General features: G+C 31.4%; 1 protein-coding gene across 7 annotated transcripts in view; it reads left to right on the forward strand.

The window, feature by feature from the left end:
* Positions 1–20,513, forward strand: part of KIAA2026 (KIAA2026 ortholog) — a 103,923-nt gene that overhangs the window by 55,325 nt on the left and 28,085 nt on the right. For 5 of the 7 annotated variants that reach the window (XR_008549433.1, XR_008549432.1, XM_054688688.1 and 2 more), the window contains 3 exons: positions 439–518; positions 8,663–8,752; positions 17,955–18,086. Coding sequence is in view for 5 of the 7 variants with exons in the window: in XM_054688688.1 (XP_054544663.1) it covers positions 439–518; positions 8,663–8,752; positions 17,955–18,086 (302 nt within the window). In the remaining 2 variants the exon portion in view is untranslated. The remainder of the gene's footprint in view (positions 1–438; positions 519–8,662; positions 8,753–17,954; positions 18,087–20,513) is intronic. The other 2 variants (XM_037494904.2, XM_054688689.1) reach the window with 2 other exon arrangements.

Consider the following 20,513-nt stretch of genomic DNA (forward strand, 5'->3'; position numbering starts at 1 on the left):
TTCCTAAGCTGTGGAGGGGATTTTCGCATTTAGGTTGGCTAAAGACCATAGTCTTGAGAGTATAGTTGTATGCAATTACTGACTGTGGGAGACTTTGTTAAAGGTAAGGGTTTTTTTCCTTATGTAATCTCATTTTAATTTGTGTATTAGACTTTTAACTGAGCAGTTAATCTTAGTGCAATAAATTGTGAGCTGTGTACCTCATTGGAGAATGTGAAATTTGGTTCTTAAAGAAAACAGCATTTGTTAATATGTCTGTTACAGGTAGTTGTAGTTTAATGTTTGCTCTTACTGGGACTTGCTTTGATTCATCATTTTTATTTGACTCACTAAAAGCCATCTGTTATAATTTAACTTTCAAGGTTCTGTGTAATTTGGTTTTTGTTAATGAAGTTCTATAAACAGCATTATGAAGCTTTTCTCTTTTAATCTTGAAAGGAAAAAAATCCATATCTAAAAAAGCAATCACAAAGAAGAGGAAAACAGTCACAAAGTCACCTACTGTACCAGAATTTCAGGTAAATGTTTCGACTTTGTCTCAGAATTTTTAATTTTTTGTTTATTGTTTTTGCCTTTCCCCAAGAGATTAACAAAATGCTACAGTAACATATTTTCAATAAAATATTTCCAACTATGACTTTTTCCCTGCAAGTGCAGACATAGCTAAGATATAATCTGGTAGTTTTAAAATTTACCTGTATTTTTTTCTCTTGATAGTCAAAAATATCTGTGGGGTTTTTTTTAATATGTTATAGTATTTTGTAGAAGTAGTTTAATAGAAATACATAAAAGTTAATGTATTAATGAAAGTCTTCCAAGAGCAAATCATAATTTGTATATGGACATATTCTCTAGGCAATCTATTTTCATTTATTTAGACACTGAAATGGTAGACTTACTAACTTTTAAAAAAAGATTTAAAAGTTTTTTTTAATGTAAGTTAATAGAGGTAAATTTTGAAATGCTAGCAGATTAAATCTTACCACTCACTTTATATAATCATATGGCAGTACATAACAACTACTTTTTACCTTTTGCAAAAATGTTTAAATGATGATTCAGTTAACTTTTACTTGATATTCTCTCTGAAGTTCATATGATTATGTGAAGTTTTTCATTTGTAGCTGACCCTAAAATGTGTATAGCCCCTCATCCTAATTAAATACTTTTATTTTTTATTTTTAAAGGTGTGTTTTCTTCAACAAATTACTTTTTATTAATTTGCCCAATCCATTTCTGAAAGTTTTATAAGTATAATCTGATACTTCAGTGTCAAAAAATAAACGTGATGTTAAAATAATTGTAATAACTGTGGAAGTACTGGTAATATATTTGTGAGTTTAAGTTACATATATTCAAAATTATAGAAACATCTGTTTTTCAGCAGAGATCCTATTTTGGGTAGTATTTTTATGAGAGAAACTAATTGGCAAAATTTAATATTTTTAAATGAACAGTGAAAATAGACATGTTTATCTCTTGGTATTTTAGAGTATTTTTAATGACTTTCTTAAGATGAATTACGAAAGTTTCTGTTAAACTTTTCTATATATAATAACCTAGCATATATGGTAAAAAATGTATATTTACTATATACTTAACGGTCTTTCTACCACTGTTATACATATTATTTAGTGCTATAATACTATATATCATTCTTCCACTGATGTCATGCTAGCCTTTTCTATTTCTTCCACTCATATTTTCCTTCAATCCCTCAAACTATTCATCCTGGCACTACAGATCTCACAATAGATCTGGCCCACTGTTCTTAATTGTCTCCATTCCAATCTTGGTGGATGGACTCTTATATGTAATAAGTGGCATAGACAGTGTTTTTAAAGTGCATGGCATGAAATCAGTTTAATAAATTGCCTAACCAACATCTCTCTCTTAAAATAGCAAAGTTAAATAGAAAAGAAGTTATAAGAATGTATAATATATAATAATGGTAAATACTCTTTCATGAAATTTTGGTTTCTATCGGTGTGTTCTGGCATGCAATTATAAAATGTGTTTTTTACCATTGCCAAGGGCAACATAGTTAGAAAAACAGTCTCGAGAGATGCTTTCAGTCAGTTATTGATCATTTGCTCACCATGCACAGAAACATAAGGTCAAAAGTACATGTTTTGCCAGATTGAGCTGTTTGAAATAAACTAATTAAATCACTTTCCTGGTTCTTAAGGGATTCTAGAATGTGTGTGTCTATGCATAAACGTGTGTGTGCGTGTGTGTGTGTGTGTGTGTGTGTGTGAGAGAGAGAGAGAGAGAGAGAGAGAGACTAGGGGTGGGGAATAGTTAAGAGAACAGTGGTTCTTATGCCTGGTTTACAGTATGAATATTGATATTACTCAGAAAGAAAATTGGTTGTTTTTCTCAGGAAATAGCTTATTTGCTTCAGATAAGCGAAAAATAGGAGGTAGTATTAATCACTAATAAATTTTGTTACAAGCCAAACTTAGTGTTGCTTTTCAGTATAATTTTATGTAGTTTGTTTTTTTAATTATTTGAAAGTTCCCCATATGTAAGAAAAATAATAAAGTTAATTCATTTCTTTACAAAAATTCTTGAAGATGGCATTTAACACCCCAGATTCTGCAAATTTTTCATATTCTCCATTTTGTCTAAAATATGATGTTTATAGCATTAAGCATGAACTTACCTTATATGGAAATGGTTAGGTAGAAAAATTTCTTCATAGTACTCATTCTAATGTATTACTGAAAATAATATTGGTGAATAGATACTAGATCCCATTGCAAAACCTATTTGCCAAAGGACTATATTTTAAATGGATAGCAAAGCATGCTTAAAGAGAAATGTGTGCAGGTATTAAGTCATGAAATTTATTTTTTAAATACCTAATGAATTTAAAAGGGTGAATCCTGTTTGGACCCCAACTACTTTTTTAATGTGACATAGTGGTTTCACTGAGTTTTTTAAAACTAGAAATCAAGCTTATCTATTTGCTTCAGGAAAAATCCATGTTTACGTGTATACACATCACTATACCTAAGTATGAGAAAGTAATCATCCCACCTTTAAGTGTACCCTGTAGGCATTCAAATGTGGATTGAATTTATTTATTGGTGTATATTGTAAAGGGACTAACCATATCTATGCAACGTTTTCCTAAAATTCTGCCAGTGGTTCTCAAACTTTAGGCAATATAAAAAATAATATAATGCCTTTATTAAAATAAAGATTCCTGAGTTTTATCCTCCAAGTTTCATCCTTGATTCTGTGGGTCTAGGTGTATAACAGTAATCTGAAGAGTGGCTAATTAGCATATGGATTTGCTAGCTGAACTACTTGAGTTTAAATGCCAACTCTACCATTTAGTAGCTCTGTAACCTTCAGTAAGTTACTTAGACTCTCTGTGCTTCCATTTCCTCATCTGTACAATGGGGTAATAATAGTTCCTACCTGAACAGTATTATTGTTGTAAAAATTAAATCCTAGAACTTACTATTTTAACACTAAATTTCTTTTTTCAAATAAGCATGCCAGATGCTTCAGACAAAAAATGCTGAGTTCTGAGTAAGGAAATCAGTTAAGAATTGCCTTAAAAGTGTGAGTTTTTGACTTCTTGCCACTTTTTCCAGCTACATAAGACCTTGAAATAAATCTCAGATTTGATCATATTTCATGAATCTAATCTCATGACTAAGCTTACAAGAATTTGAAAGGTGAAAAACAAATATTGTTTGCATCATATATTTAATAAGAGGGAAAACTTAGACTTGGCCCTACTCTAGTATTATGGTGGGTTACACAGTTGGCATCGTAGGGGAACTTGTTAGATTTTTTTTAGCTAGCAATAGTTGGGGGACAAAAGGAAATATTTTTAGTATTTAGCATATTAGTGAATTTTTTTCAAGCTACTTGTGACTGTTAAAACAACTATTTTTCTTTGTCAGTTTTGTTAAAGTAAGAAAGACTGGGAAAGGTTGAAAAGTGATTTTCTAAGTATAGTCAATTTTACCAAAAAGCCTTTAATTTGTTCAATATTTGAGAAGTTCAATATTTGAGAAAATCTAATACATGAAATCTCTTTTATACAGTTTTAACAAAGCCATAGAAAGTATTTTTAAACTTCACTGTGTTAAATTATCAGTGGGTTTTTTAAATGATTTAAGAGCGTTAGTTACCATGACTCAGCTTTTCATTGGTAACCAGCACCTTAAATGTAATGTATACTTGTTTCTGTTCAATGTGTGATTTATTCTAAAGTCTGCTTTCCAGAAGAAATCCAGGATCCAGCCTTACATACATAGTAATGTTTTCCAATGTAAGTTTAAACTCACTGATCCTTAACATACTTCTGAAACTGCTACATTAGTCCATTTAGCTAATGTAGGAGCTAAGGGACTTTATTTCATAATAAAATACTACCTTCAATGTAACAAATTGGGACCAAAATTAAAATTAGTGTTTTAACTGCTTCTCTGTGCTAAGGACATTTTGATTATGTTATTTTGAATTGCTACCTCTTAAAATGAGTATATCCAGTTAAACTGTTTGTTTCACTTTTAACAGCATGAGTTATTTCCTTCCTTAAAACATGGTATATTAAAAAAACATCTATTTTTAATCATAGAATAGTAAAAATATTTTGATATATTCAGGTTATTTTCATGCTATACATGATATGCTTATTTGCAGATTTTGAAGTAATCATAGCTGATATGATCATGAATGAGAAGAAATTTTTCATATTTTTAACAGCTAATAGTATACTTTTGCTTAAATACAATATAAATTTTGTATTTACCACCATGTGTTTAGGGTTTCCCTTGCAACTTTTATAGTAAATTATAGAATCATTTTATTAGAATGTTAATGAATATAATCCATTGTATTTGGACCTATTCATTTTGACTTTTCTGTCTGGTTTTCCCTTTTAAATGTAATTTACTGTATTTCATGTTTGTATGCTACCTCATGTCCTTTTTGGGGGCAAGTAAAGTAAATACCTCTCAAACCCATTGAGTTTATATCCAAAGGACATGTTTTCTAGCTTGAAGGAATGATAAAATAAGGAATGATTTATTGCACAATTTTTCTACGTTTTGGTCATGGAGTTCTTTTAATCTCTACGTACGAAACTCCACTGCATCATACTCATATTTCTGCTTAAGTTGAAGAGAGGGCCTTTTAATAATTACCATTTAGTAGAAATGAAAACCTTCATATAAATTAAATCCTAAAACTATCATATTTAATTGTTGTTACTTTTGTTTTATTTAGGAAGACCCTGTAAAGAATGTGACATAGTTAGGAGGAAGATAAGTTCCAGTTTCTGTGGTTTACTCTATTAGTATGTCACCTTAAGTTTCTTTACTTCTGTGTTTTGACTACCTTCTGTGTAAGTTGGACATACACCTTTTTAGCCTAGCCAGAGTTTTGCACCAAATTATATATTTTTGATCCTTTTCAGCTCTAACATTTATGACTGTGGCTTGGCCATGGGTGTGTCAAATACTCCCTCTCTTGAGGGAAAGTGTGACAACTTTACAGAGGTTCCTCCTGGGGAATAAAATTCTTGTAATCTAAGATTCTGTGGAGCTTTCCTTTTTCACCCCTAGAGGCCCTAACCTCAGATATGTTTTCAAATTTAAGGTAATGAGAAGGAGGTCTTAATAAGGTATTTTGCTTTGTTGAAAAAACCGCATCTGTTCACATTATTAAGGTGAAATTTACTTATTGAATTGATTCTATTTTTTTATTGATTCTATTTTTATAAGTACTGTTTGGAGTTGAGTTTAAAGGCCACATATATCCCTTACATTGTAAAAGACAGAGTTGGCTTAAATAGCATTTTTCCCTTTGTTATTAGTAACAAAATTATAATTATGTGCCTTAACAGAATTTTCTAATGGCTTTACTTGACATTCTATATTTTGATTCTCAGTATTAGGCATATATTACATAGATCTGTAGAGAGAGGTATGTATGTATTAGTATATAATGAGTATAAATTGTTATGTCATTAAGTCATTTTAATATAATGTCATTGTAAATATTGCTAAAATATTTGATGCTCAAGATTTAAAAAATGTGTTTAAAGGTCTTGTCATTTAATTTAAAGGGTATGTCATTACTGTGCTTTTAACTCATTATTCCTTCCCTTATTGAAATAAATCATTTTGAATTTTCATTCTTAGTAACTCCATAGTACCAGAATGTTTCAGTAACCATGCAGATTTGTAATTCATAATCATTGGGTACTTTACTGTTCAAAAATATGATCTGCAGACAGTACCTAGGAATGTTAAAAATACAGAATCCTAGCTCCCACCTCAGAACAAGATTCTAGGTTATATCTATTATATTAAATTCAAGTTTGAGAAACACTGATTTAGTATAACTTACTAACTTAAACCACTTGAAGTGTTTTTTAAATAGCATTTAAGCTGTGGGAATTAATTCATGGTTAATGTCAGAACTGAGTTATCTGTTTCTTAAATGAAATATCGTTATTTGTTGATCTCATAACTAATTGCTAAAAATGTTACACTTTTTAGGGTGTGTTTGGTGGGGGGTTTATGTTTTCCTTGTTACATAATTTCCTACAAAGTGCATGCAGAATGTACTCTTCTTCCTTATATAGTGAGACAGCTAAGATGCAAGTGAAAATTCCTCTGAAGTTTGCCATATGTGCAAATGAGAAATCTATACTGTGATATTAATTAGTACACTAAGTTCAGTGAAAAGGTGTTTAGCCATCTACAAGCTCTGGGGCAGATTTGACATGGTAGTTATAATAGCAAATTATACGTTGGGAAGTGTAGTCTTTATAGATATAATAAAAGTTGAAGACATTATCCAGTTCTAGAGGCACTTACATAGCTGGCTGTTCCAATTCTTGACCATAACTAGGGTTTCTTTCATAATTCTGGATTTGGCAATTGGGAATGTGTAGTTTGTAATAAATGTCAGCTACACTGTCCTACTACATCTGTTTTCTACTCTGAAACTTTGATTTGGATTATACATATTTTCCCTGCTTTGTCACGTCTGTGAATTTGAAATTACATAGATATTTCTAATACATAATTGTTAATAGTAATCATAACTTATATCTCTGATGAATTTTTCTTTGTATGTTAGGTTAAACCATACTGCCAGTTCTGTAGATCAAAGGCAAGTCAACCATATTTCATATGATTCAGTCTTAATAGTAAAGGAAGTTTACGGGGCTTCTAGTCTCTTCTTTCAGTCACTAGGAGTGATTTTGTTGTAACCCACTTTTGCTTTTGTTGTTTTTGTTTATTTTTGAAAGTATGCCTTTTAGAAAAACAATGTCCTTACTCAAAAATTAATGAATGTAGCAAACATGGGACTGATAGAACTAAATGGTGCTTTAATAGCTTTACAAGTATAGTGTTCTTTTTATTATCACATAGTACTAAACATTTCAACTTTCATTAATCTAAGTGTTTTCCTCTGTCATTGTTGTTTTGTTTTAGAGACCTAGTTCTTTTTCACATTAGATTTTTTAAAATACAAGCTTTTAAATTTTCTTAGGAAAAAAGTTAAATATATTGAACTAATTTGGAAAACTAACTTTACAAGAACTAAAATGTAGCTGCTAATATTTTTGTTGTTGCTGATATTTTACTGTTTAAAACTTTAGTTTTATTATTAGTAACTAAAAAACAATTATTTTGGCCATTCACCAACATTATCAAGGTGAAATAAAATGTCGCACCCCAATTATGCTAGGAAATAGATTCTACCTATGGAGACTACTTAAGACTATATTAGGAATCTTCACTAAATTTCACTTTGAATATGTTACATATAGTTCTTTATTTTTATTTTCAACAGCAATAATATAATTTGTTAAATTGTATAGTTAGCAAACCAAATCAAAGGTAAAATGACAGTTCTTCAAGAGTTTATTTTTTCAGTACTAGAAGATTGCCTGATGAAGTATTCTCCACCTTCCTCCTAAGTTATTTGTTTATGTATTATAGAGGTTACATTGTATGTGATTCAGGAGCATAGCATCACACTCCTCAGGTGTATGTCACCACACCCACCGCCAGTCCTCCACCATAGCTCATTGTGCCCCCTCCCCACTTTGCGCTCTCCTATTCTCTTCCCTCTCTGATATTTTCACTTCTATAGTCAGGTTTCTAGGTTTTTTATTGGTTTTGTTTTGTCTGACCTTTTGTTTTATTTCTCTATATTCCACTTATAAGTGAAACCAGTATTTGTCTTTCTTCTTCTGACTTAGTTTTACTTGACATTATCCCCTCCAGTTCCATCCATGATGATGTGCAGCATTTCTTAAAGGTGATTCAGTAACTATGAAATCTAGAGTGAGTTTCCAGATCTTTGTCATTCTGGGCTGAAAGTTAACAATGATAAGAAAGTACTGGATTATAAAACACTGAGAGATGGGGATGTGGGATGAAACCATCAATGTTGAAATTTCAGCTTCCTTTATACTTCTTTTAAACAGCCTGAAGTTCATACATAGTAACAATTACATTTCTTTTAAAATATAAACTGCCGAGCTTTCTTTGCTTTTTGCTGTTACAGAAACAAATAATTGTGATTTCAGTGTGTGTTAAAACAACTTCTGTTACCACATTTTGGGTGTTTTATATTATGTGTTATCAAGCTGTGTTTTTGTGTTTTATTTTAGCTTATTTGCACTAATCTTGATGAACTCAGGGAATTAATCACAAAAATCGAGAATGAACTCAAAGATCTGGAAAACAGTAGAAAAAAATCGGTAGGTGTTGATACAAAAGTTCTATCTGTTATTGTCAGCATTAAAATTAATTCCTGCTTTTTTCTAAAGCCTTTTTTATCTTGTTCTTGATTACATAAAATTTTGCAATGAAAAGTAGAAACATTGTTTCTTTTATTTCTCCTGTGTGGTCTAGTTTTCATTTTCAATAGACAAAAATGGTGCCAAGGCAAGTAAATCAATTTTCTTTGCCTGATTTATCTATATCAGGTATTGTTTTAGATATTTCCCAATATATTAGTTGGTTGTTTCCTGACTGGGAATTTTTTTTTGTAGTTTCTATCTTGCAAATATTATTAGTAATTATATGCTTTCAGTATGGATTTGTTTCTTAGTAACAACATTTTAACTAGCTGTGACATCAGTAACAGATGTAAATTGTTTAATCTTATCACAGATGTTTTTGATACATGCCAAACAGTATGTGTTTTTTTTTTAAAGAGCCTTTATCCATTGAAATCCTTTCTTGACTTTCACATATATATTCTAAATTTACAAATAATCTTTATCTTCATTTTGTTCTTGAGAGAACAGTTTAAGTATATTATATTTATTCGCTCAACATTTGGTAAAACACTTAATAAATCCTTTTGGCTGGCATGTATTTATAGTTTTATATATCACAGATTTAAAACACAGTTACACACCATAAAATAAACGGGGAAGGCTTAAAACATTGAAGAAGATTACTCATCATTAAAAAATTCCTTTTGTTTTATGCCTCAGGAATTACATGAAGTCACTTTTAGATCTTTGTTAAAACCTATTAATCTAGAATTACCTGCAAAATGAGGTTAATGATACAGCAAGCTTCATATCAAAGATTTGTAGTGGCTTTTTATATGCTCTCTAGAAAAAGAAAACATTAGTAGCATTCTGAAGGGAGCAAAATAAAGTACAGCCTTCTGGTGTTATTTAATACAGATGTTAAAACAACCTTAAGGATATCAGAAGTCTCTTGTGTGATATCTATAAGAATATTGGAAAAAAATCTAAGAAACACAACAATGTTCATAGTTACAGTCATCAATTAGCCAAGTAAGCATATGTTCATTACATAGTCTGAGAATACAGAAAATTTTATGTTTTACAACTATCCATTAAAAGTGGTTCAGACCCTTGTTTTCATACATGTAAATATATACTTTTGGTATATGGCAGTCTCTTGATATGGAACCCAAGTGTTATTTTAAAATTTACCTCTGTGGTATATATATATCTCAAATAGCATGTGTACGAGAATATCTTCTTTTCAGTCAACATTTTTTTTTAAATATATTTGATGTCGTATATGATCTTAAAGGATTGATTCTGTTCCTTAAGACCTGAAAAAATAAGTCTTTTAATCAGGGTGTTATTTATAGTTTTTTCTGCAGAGACTTAATTTTTAGTGAGATAGCCATACTTCATGACTTTAAACAGAATTCTGGTAAATAAATTTTCTAGTTTTTTCATGCTGCAGTTAAACATAACTATGCATCTTGATTTGTTCCCGTATTATAAATTAGCATTTTGTTTTTTGAAATAGCTCTACACATAATTGATAAAAATACTTACAGCATATATTGTGAGAGTAAAATACTTTTAACCCCTTAGAGAGTTTTTCCTTAAGCCTTACGTCTCACTTCCATTGGTGATATGAAGTATAAGCATGTAGCCTTCCTTCACAGGAACAACTAGAAGAAGAGTAAAAGAAAACAAAAATTACAAATATTTGACACTGTCATCGTTGAGGTCCTGTATACTAGAAAGTTTTAGGGTTATGTATAGAGTTTAATTGATTAGATTTGGTCAAATTTTTTTTTTTCAATTGCTGACTTTTCCATGACCAGAACTGTTTGCATATTGGTTTTATTTTTTTAAAAAAAGATTTATTTATTTTTACAAGCTCTCAGGTACAGGCCAGAGGTACGGGAGGGTGAGAGAATTCACCAGAGAGAGAGCAGGGAGCAGAACAGGCAGAAGGACCAAAATACACTGCTGAGGGGAGCGACTGGCACGACAGGAGAGGTCTGCCACGCCATGTGGGAATCTCCCTGGCCGGCCAGGAATCGAACTGGCGCTGCAGAGACTGCAGACAGCTTCATAGCGCTGTGCTCAACCCGCTGCGCCACCAGGGAGCCCTGCATATTGGTTTTAAAATACATTTTATGTTCTTTAAGAAACAGAAATTTTGGGAACTGTACTTAGTGGGATAATCTTCTAAGATTACAACACATGCACTATTTTCCTTTATACTTAAACTTCCTAAAAGATTGTTTTCATAAATAAATAAATGAAACGATCACAACAGCATAAAGAAAATAGACAATAAAAGGTTGCATCTTAGTGGCATTCCTTACTTTTTACAAAAGCTAATGCTGAGTGTAATAGTTGTTAGTTGTAGAAATTAACTATTCAGTGTTTACGTTGATATAAATACCAGTTTGTCTGGCATCATTTGGGAATAAGGTGTTCCACTTAACTGAATTTTCTAGATAACTGAAACTTAAACCATTAGTCCTTAAACTCTTGTTTTCATCACCTAATGAAAAACTTCCCTGCTTCCTTGTACTATACTGAACACAGTTTAACCCTTTGTGATGACTTAAGGATTATCATTAATGAATATCCATAATTGTGCTTAGACCCTAAAAGTCGTTGATATCAGTAACTCTAAGTAGACAATTTAGCAAAAGGTCATTTTGCTATATATTTTGAAGGTTTTTATTTGCTTGTTCTTTTGCTTTTGCATTGTCTCTTTGTTGTCAAGTCTGACATTTCTTGTGTATGTTCATTTCTTGTGTGTGTATTTGCCCTCACTGAAAACTATTGATTAGAAAGCAAGTAATCATACTTATTTGAAGTGGGCTCTTTGTAAGGACCTCTGAGAGACTTTCTTATTAATGAAATGCATGAACTTGGTGATAGTGATAGCCATTTTCACTGATTGCTTACTTTGCGGGCTTCCTTCACTATTGTAAGATAAAGGAAGTATTAGTATTAATTTTTATTAGGGGATATCACTCTTAAAACTAGAGTCGAATAGTTCTGTCATCAGCTTTCATATCTACAATAATGGCTCTAATAACAAAGAGGCTGTATTCCATACAAACACTTATTTGATCATGTAAATGCTGTTAATAAAGATAGAAATAATAAATGTGATACAGGATTTAACATTAATTCATATAAACACCTCCTGCCTTAGGACCTTCTTCTCTAAAGGGGCTTTCTAGATAGTTTTTCCTACCAAAGCAACAAGGAGAATTATCCCATTTCCTTACCCACATCAACATTCCATTAAAACACTTTCTTAGCCTCTCAAAGGTTTTGCCATTGAACTACTCATTGTATTAGAAGATTTATCTCTTTCAAAATCTGGATTATTTATTCACTCTTGCAAGAGACAACTAATAGCATTAATTTGTTCAGGGGTTTATTCAACAAAAGGCTTTATTGGTTTATTCATCCTGAGGACCTTGAAGTATTATACCCAGCTACCTGATATTTGTTTAAAGTGAAATATCTAGTTAAGACAAATAGAAGTATGTAGTTTAAAAAAATTCTTTAATTTTGTCTTTCTCATAATTTATATCATAGGAGTCTTCAGTGCTCTAAAAGAGAAATCATAACATTTTGTTGTTCCTATTTTTTGGTTTTAGTCCAGAGACAAAATATACACATTGCTTGATTATTTGGAATTTTTTTTTTCAATTTTGGAAGTTTTATTAGCTTTCCAGAAAGATAGAGCTAGGATATTGGTAAAATTGCCTGACATTATTGTATGTGAAATTTATTAGACATTATTGGTTTCTAAATAGTTGAAATTGGGAGATTTTGCCATGCTTATATAGAAGTAGTTGTATTTCTTAGTTTTTCATGTGAGCCCTTTTTTCTCATATCTGCTTAAATTCAGTGTGTGTTATATTAGTTTTGATTTTCAAAATGGTTTCATTATTTTTTCCTTGATTAGGGAAAGAACTGCAGTAAAGAATGTGTATTAAGAAAAGTGGAGATTTGGCCAAAAAAAGTTATAACAAAACTGTCTGAATTGTATTATGATTAATGATAGTCTTACCAAAATCGACAAACTAAAATTCAAAATATAAGCCTATGTCTTTTCTAAAATATCTTTCAGTGTTAAACATCTCAACACTGAACACTCAACACTCGACACTGATGTAAGACAGACTTCAAACATTTACAGATTTCATAGTCACTATGTCAGAAAAGCTGTAAAACTGCCTGTGTTCATTGATCCTGTAATTTTATTTAGAATTTAACTTTTGTTCTTCCTACTTTCCCCTCCTCCCCCCGCCAAAGTAACTTACACAGTGGTGCGTTCAGCAAACTACCTCTAATAATGAAAATTTAGGAAAAGTTTGTATGTCCAACAGTAGTGAGATGACAAATCCAACAATAATCTTAACACAGTAGTGTTAATATACATATGGTGTCATGTAGCTATTAAAATATTTGTAGATTACTGCTATTACATAGAAATATTTGTGAAATGTTAAATTTTTTTAGAAAGCATGTATAATGATTATATTAAAAGTTGTGATAAAAAGAAGTGGAAAAGAATTTAAAGTAATCGATAAAACTAATCTTTATTATGTTCTTAAAATAATTAAAATTTATAATACAATGATAATACTTCTGTACAACCAAAGGCTGTACATAAGCCAGACCAAACATTAGAGAAATCAGAAGCTTAGATTAGAAAAGTTGATACCCCATTTTTGGCTACAGAGTACTATTTAAGCCAGTGATTATTGTTCAGGGATGATTTTGCTATGCCAGCCCCCAGAAGACTTTAGATAATTTTGACTGTTAGAGTTTAAAATGTGTTACAGCACTTATCAGATACAGGCCAGTAAAATTGCTAAAAGAAACTTACATTGTAATGCATCTATGAATATACATTACAGACCCCCACAACAAAGAAGTTATCTGGTTGCAAATGTCAACTAAGATTGGAAAACCTTGGCATACGCTCATATTTGCCTAAGTGTCCTCATTTTGTCTGTTCCTGCAAACTTATTTTGGGGAAAAAGCATGCTCATATTTTGATCATTTAATACACATCAATTAAGTCATATACCATAACCCATAATTGAGAACATTTTATTACATTATATACTTCTAATTCACACTCATAATTGATGGAACTTAGGAAAGTTACTACTAACCTTTACTCTCTACGATTTCATCAGATAGTTTAAAAAGTCTTGAACTGAAATTCATATCCATCTCCTCTATCTTCAGTTCAAATTCAGTATGATTTATTTCTCTGTTAAGTATGTTTACAATTTACTTTTTACCTCTCAGATAGGAAATAAATTATAAATAGGGCTGTATATTTTTTATTCATTTCTAGAAAGATAATGTTATAGTAAGGAATGGAAAAACAGTCAAATTACATAATCATTATTATATGAATTTATATAACCCCCACAAGCATAATTGTTCACAATAAAAGTATAATATAAAGCAAAGAAATTTTCACACATTAATCTTAGTCTAATGCTTATAATTTTACTCTTATAAATGAACTGAGATTTTCACTCTCCCCTGTTCCATATTCCATTTTCTTACAGTTAGGCATCAAATCAAAATTATAGCAAGCTGTTTAGAGTACAAAATACAGTTTGCTGCGATTAACTTTAGATAGAGTCCTGAATATGCCCTAGTTAACATTATTTAATGCATATAGCTTATACATGTGTTTGCAAAATCTCTATAATCCTTAAATTAGTTTCAATTAAATTTTTAGAATTATGTATACTTTCTTATTCTAGATCTTCTTGTAGTCTAATAGTTAACAAAACTGAACACCATCTTAGCTTGATGGGGGGGGTATTTTGTATGTAAATAGTCATATTTAAAGTTTATAAAAATTAGAACAACCTTTTGGAAACTGCACAACTGATAAAATAAATTTCTTTACCTTAGTCTTATTAATTAGGTAGGTATTTCTTCAGTTCTTCTGTGTCTATGCATAGTACCACCTGCTTGGTGTAGACACATCCAGAGATTAAAACAAAATCCTTATCCTCAAGGAATTTACTTACATAGTTTAAGATTTTATCCCCAACCATGGGGATAAATTTTTAGTTTTAAACAGGGTCAGTTGGGCTAGTGCTTGTCCTTTAAGATTTAATCATTTATTTTCAAGCTGTGTTTATTCAAAAGTCACCAAACACTAGATATTTGTTCAGTTCTTGTAATTACACATCTGTATATTGTTGGGGATTGGGTGGAGGTGCAGATAACATTTGGACTTTATGAAGAATCAAATGTTAACTGACATATGCAAAATATTAGTGAGGGAAAAAAGCTAGATGTCAGGAAATGTGGGCTAGAACAGTATTTAACTGTCAAGACAAAGCTTTAAATTGACTGTAGTCACTGAGTTATTTGAAAATGAATTATTTGTCTATGGAAGTGTTGCTTTCAGGTTTGGTTTTTGGTGGTATTTTGTTTTGGGTTTTTTTTTTTTTTTTTTTTGCCATTTAATTACTATGCTCAAGAAAGAATTGGATTTTAAACCTTCTTAATAGTGCTCTTTCTACTTATTGGAATTTGAATCCCATCAGGGAGACTTTCATAAAAACAATATTTGAAAACTTCTTTTCTTCCAAAGAAAATTCCAAATAGAAGGGGAAAGGGTTGCTTAGTATTCTTACACCAGGTGGCGAATTAATGGTGTATTTTCCCAACATGGAATGAGCTTCAAGAGTAGATGATACTCTTACATAGTTAGAGCTTCATAATGTGACTTCTGTAATTTGCCATAAACCCTTTCAAATTGCATATCACATACACTTACTCAAATATGAGTAACATTTTAAATGCCAAATATTTTTTAAAGCCCTAAGTAAATTTGTATTCTATTCGATAGTTACTTTGCCACCTCCCACTGATGAGTGTCCTGGAAATTGGAATTTAAATCTATGTTGTATTTCAGGCCAGAAATGAGCTACAAATCATCCTTTTTAAGCATTCTTTTTTTAGAGGATACTTTTTTAATTACAGAAGATATCAAAATCTTTAGAAAAACCCTAAAATGTAATGATAGAGTAATTTAATGCCTTTTGTGAATTGGGGAAGATTACATCAACAAAGTAAGAGAATTGAATGTGAATTAACCCTTCCTACCATTTTACCAGACTCAATAGAAAAGGGAAAATAATACATTATATATGGAAGGAAAATTAACACAAAATCTAACACAGAGTATAAAGGAACCTAAATAAAGGGCACAAAGTCCACATGTGGATTCTCTAGTACTTTAAAATAGAAAAAGACATTAACACAGAATGAGTTTCTTTTAATGAAGGTAAGTATAACGAGTAATAGCTGTGTCCTTTTAATTAGGACAAGAGTATATTATTGATAGTAGGGTGAAATACTGACAATTAAAAAAAAACAACAAAAGCTGCTCTTAGCCATCCAAAAATATAATAGTAATATTTATTGTGTGTTTAGAAAATCTGTATGGCATATATTTTAGGAACATATTTATCAATTTTAAAAACTCTTTTACATCCCATAGTGAAAAACCTCAGCTAAAAAATGTGCTTTTGGGCCTCCCTGGTAGCGCAAGGGGTTAAGCACCGCATTATGAAGCAGTTCACAGCCTCAGCAGCATGAGTTCAATCAGTCCCTGGCCAGCCAGGGAGCAACCCACATGGCAAGGCAGATATCTCCTGTCTCGTCTGCTGTTCCCCTCAGCAGTATATTTCAGTCAGTCTGCCTGTTCTCTTCCCACTGTCTCTGGTGAATCCTATAACCGCCCCCCCCTCCACATCTCTGGCCTGCACCCCAGCTCTTGTATGCATGTATAAATAAATCTTTTTAAAAAAAAATTTTTTTTTGTAGTTTGAATTATTGCTGTTAGCCAACTCTGCTAGACATTGTAATCAAGCCAAAGAAAGTAAAAATAAATAGGATACTATACCTCTTTTTAAGATTGTCCCAGCCTTAATTTCACTTAGTGGAACTTTTTGTGCTCTCATGATGCCAACTGAAGCATACGTAGTTATTCAGACTGCGCAGTGAATTGCTTGAGATAGCAGCTATAAATTTGAATCAGCCTCTTTGCTACCACCAATTTACTTTTTTTAAAGGGATCAAATTCAGATACTTTGCCAGTAGTTACTTTCCAGTCCAGGAGTCTTTCTTCTTTATGAATTAGAAAATGTTTACAAATACATTGTTAGATTTTTTTCCCCCAGAAAATTATTAGGAATGTGATCTGTCATCCAGGTTTTTCCTCTCTATAAAGCCAGTGATACTGATTTGCAGTATTATCTTCAATGTAGTTATTTGTCATCATGCTTTCTAATTTAATGCTATTTTAGGAAGGAATATACTGTGAATGTTATGTGTGTGGTTTAATGTGAGATGGCTATGAAAGCTAGCATTTTTTCAAGGAACAATATACCAAGTAGATGAATGCAAGGTTTTTTTATCAAAACTGAATATTTAGGAATATATGACTGTGATTGTTTCTTTAGGCAAGTAATAAGAAAAAATAAATATTTATTAAATATAGTAATAGCTTTTCATCTAAGGAGAATCTCATTTTGTTTCTTAAGATATGTAATTACAGTTGATTTGATTTGTGCTGTGGTTTTATATAGATGAATTCAAATTATTTGCAACCCACCTTTGGATATTGCTAGTAATTTTAAATGAGACATCTGTGTGTGGGAATTCACTAGCTTTACTAAAAGTTACTGCATTTTATTTGTAAAGCATGATAACTTGTTCTTTAATCCCTTTTCCACCATGAGTTTTATGTATGTGACAAGAACCACACTACAAAAAAGTATTTTGTCATATAATCCTTGTTATTATATTCTAACATAAGTAAAAGCCTATAGAAAGATAGCATTGATGCTTTTATTATATACATCATGTTTTTGTGTTCTTTTTTAGAAAAAGGTCTATCTCTATACTATCTCAATTAAAAAAAACAATTTATATATTTATATACAATTTTAATTTTTCTTCCTATAACTATTAACTTTTTTGTGTTATAAGAAAATCTATGGTTTGTGTAAATACATTACTTTTATCTAAATTTAACTATCAAAGCATTTAAATTTATTTGAAATGTGCACAAATGTGTCCATGGTATGAGATACTTAATAACACTGGGATTTATTTCTTTTCCTCTTTTCCTTCCTCTTAGGTATCCAATGTCCCCAGCATCAGTAGATTGCCAGCTCCCTCTTCTTGCAACACTCCAGCCAGCATTATGCTGGTGTTGTCATACACATCCCAGATTATTGCAACAGAATGGAGTTGTTCTTTAGTTTGTAAGGTAAGTTTCCCTCCCCTCTCTCTTCACACATATAGACTTAGCTTTTTATTTTATAATATTGTGTAGTTTTGTAAGGATTTTAAAGTTTCTTTTCCTTAATGGTTCCTTAGGTAATACATTCAAAAACTTATGAAACTGCATAATATAATAAAGGACTTATCTTGTAACCATAGACCAGCTCCTTTTTGTAGTAATCCCTATAAGTTTATAAAACCTCCATTGTTTGAAAGTTAGGACATCTCATGCAAAGGGAGCTGGCAATCTGCAGCTGCTGTGGACATTGGATGAGAAGGTATTGAAAGGTAAGCTTCAAATTTAGATGATCTTGTATGCCTTTGGTTTTGTGTATATGCTTAAAATTCATACTTTATGTTAAAACAGTAAATTTTATAGTAAATTCATGAAAGAAAATTACTACTTTTCTCTTTTTTAACAGTGATTTTCAGAAATGTTTGAATTATTAAATTCATATAACACATTGGAGTTATCTTAGAAAATACTTCTCTGACTGAAAGTTGTAACAATTGAAACAGTTAATTTATTCCCATATTCATGTACCTCTTTAAAAAGAAAAGTTAGGACTAACTTTACATATTAAATATATAGTAAATGTATGTAATACATGTTATATTCATTATTCCATCTGCCTACCATCTTTATCTTTGATTTTTGTATTGATCTGTGCAGAATATAGATTTTAAGAGCCTTTCTGATTTTTATTACATTCATATTCTCTCTGTGTTTGAAAATAGAGGAACTTGCTGCTTTCTCATTTTTTAATTCACTTTTAAACTTTACATCAGTCTAATTTTAGGTACTAGTATAATTAAAATTTTGGAAATTTTAATTTTTTACATTCCAGAGAAACCTATATCTAAATTTAGGTATTTATACAGTAGTCTCTTCTGAAATTGCCTGTCTATAAGCCAAGATAGATAGTATTGCATAATAAAAAAAAGAGATTGGATTTTAGCATTCAGAGAACCTAAAATTGTAATCTGAAAGTCCTCTTCTGTCAATTCCCTGTGTTATTTTAGCCACTTCTATAAAGTTATGTCCTCTGAGTTTCCTTTTAGCCTTATTTCATCCTTGAAGAAACATGATAGCCATTCTCTCGGTTTTTTTCCTTATCTGTGTCAGTAAAGTTAATCAGTCAGGAAAGCTGTTACTACCTTTTAGTTAATTATATGATTTAAAATTCAGAAAATATTTGTTTCATTTTATTTTTTTAAATATTTATTTATGCATACAAGAACTGGGGTACAGTTCATTTGTGGGGGTTGAGAGGATTCACCAAAGACAGAGTGGGGAACAGAACAGGCAGACTGACTGAAATACAGCACTGAGGGGAGCAGTGGGCAAGTCAGGAGAGGTCTGCTGTGCCATGTGGGTAGCTCCCTGGCCGGGGATTGAACTCATGCCGCTGTGGCTACAGATAGCCTCGTAGGTTACATCTTAACCCCTTGCGCCACCAGGGAGGCCCTGTTTGTTTCATTTTAAATAGGTGCTTCTATTAGATCCAGTCAAACTGTTACCATCTCTAGCTTCTTCAAATCTGCTAGGTAGACACTCAGAAAGGGACATTATTTTAATTTCATTTGGTTTGTAGGGACCAAGTATGATGATAAATGAAAGAGGTAGAGTTTCTCTTTTATTTTCAAGTAGATTAAAGCACCTTACCTCAAATACTAGTTTGAGGGCGGTGATTCTCAGCATTTTTTCCAAGCTGTGCCCCCTTATAATCAACATAAAAACAATGGACACATACTCCATAGCAAGGTATGGGGATGCCCTTTCGTGAGGTCATTGTATTTTTTATATATATTTTCTCCTCAAAGCATTTTACCAGCCTTTACTTTGTTTCTATAATAATAGGCTTTCATATGTTTCCAAATACAGAATGGTTAAATAGACATTTTCTACCATCACTACCCCATATGCCACATAAAGTTGAGAATATGCCATAGAAAGGGAATAGCCAAAAAACATATAAAATTAGAAAGCCCTTTGATTTAATTTCCAACAGATCAGCAGGTGACACAGACTTACATGAAAGTTAGAAATCTGTTCTCAGTTATTTATGACCTCTTCATGGTATACAGTCACCTAGTTAAGTTATGTGTTTTCTGGGTATTGATTAAAACTTAGTAACCAAAATAGAACCAAAAGGTAAAATCTTCCTAATCTTTTTTACATTCCTTTCTATAAAAGTCCAGGTTGTGATTTAGGAGAGAGACAAAATATTTTGAGAGAACAGCATTCAACTATACAGTCTCCTTTTCTGTGCCTCATCTACTAGTCCTAAGGTTCAGTAACACTGCTGATTTTTCTGCATTCCCCACCCTATCACCAGCACACTAGTCCACACAGCAACCGTGTGCCCAGGTTAACTGCGTCTGTCAGTCTTCCCCATAAAACCCTCAGTTT

The sequence above is a fragment of the Talpa occidentalis genome, unplaced genomic scaffold (genome assembly GCF_014898055.3).
Source record: "Talpa occidentalis isolate TD23 unplaced genomic scaffold, MPIMG_talOcc4v2.1 talOcc4.7, whole genome shotgun sequence".
NCBI lineage: Eukaryota > Metazoa > Chordata > Mammalia > Eulipotyphla > Talpidae > Talpa > Talpa occidentalis.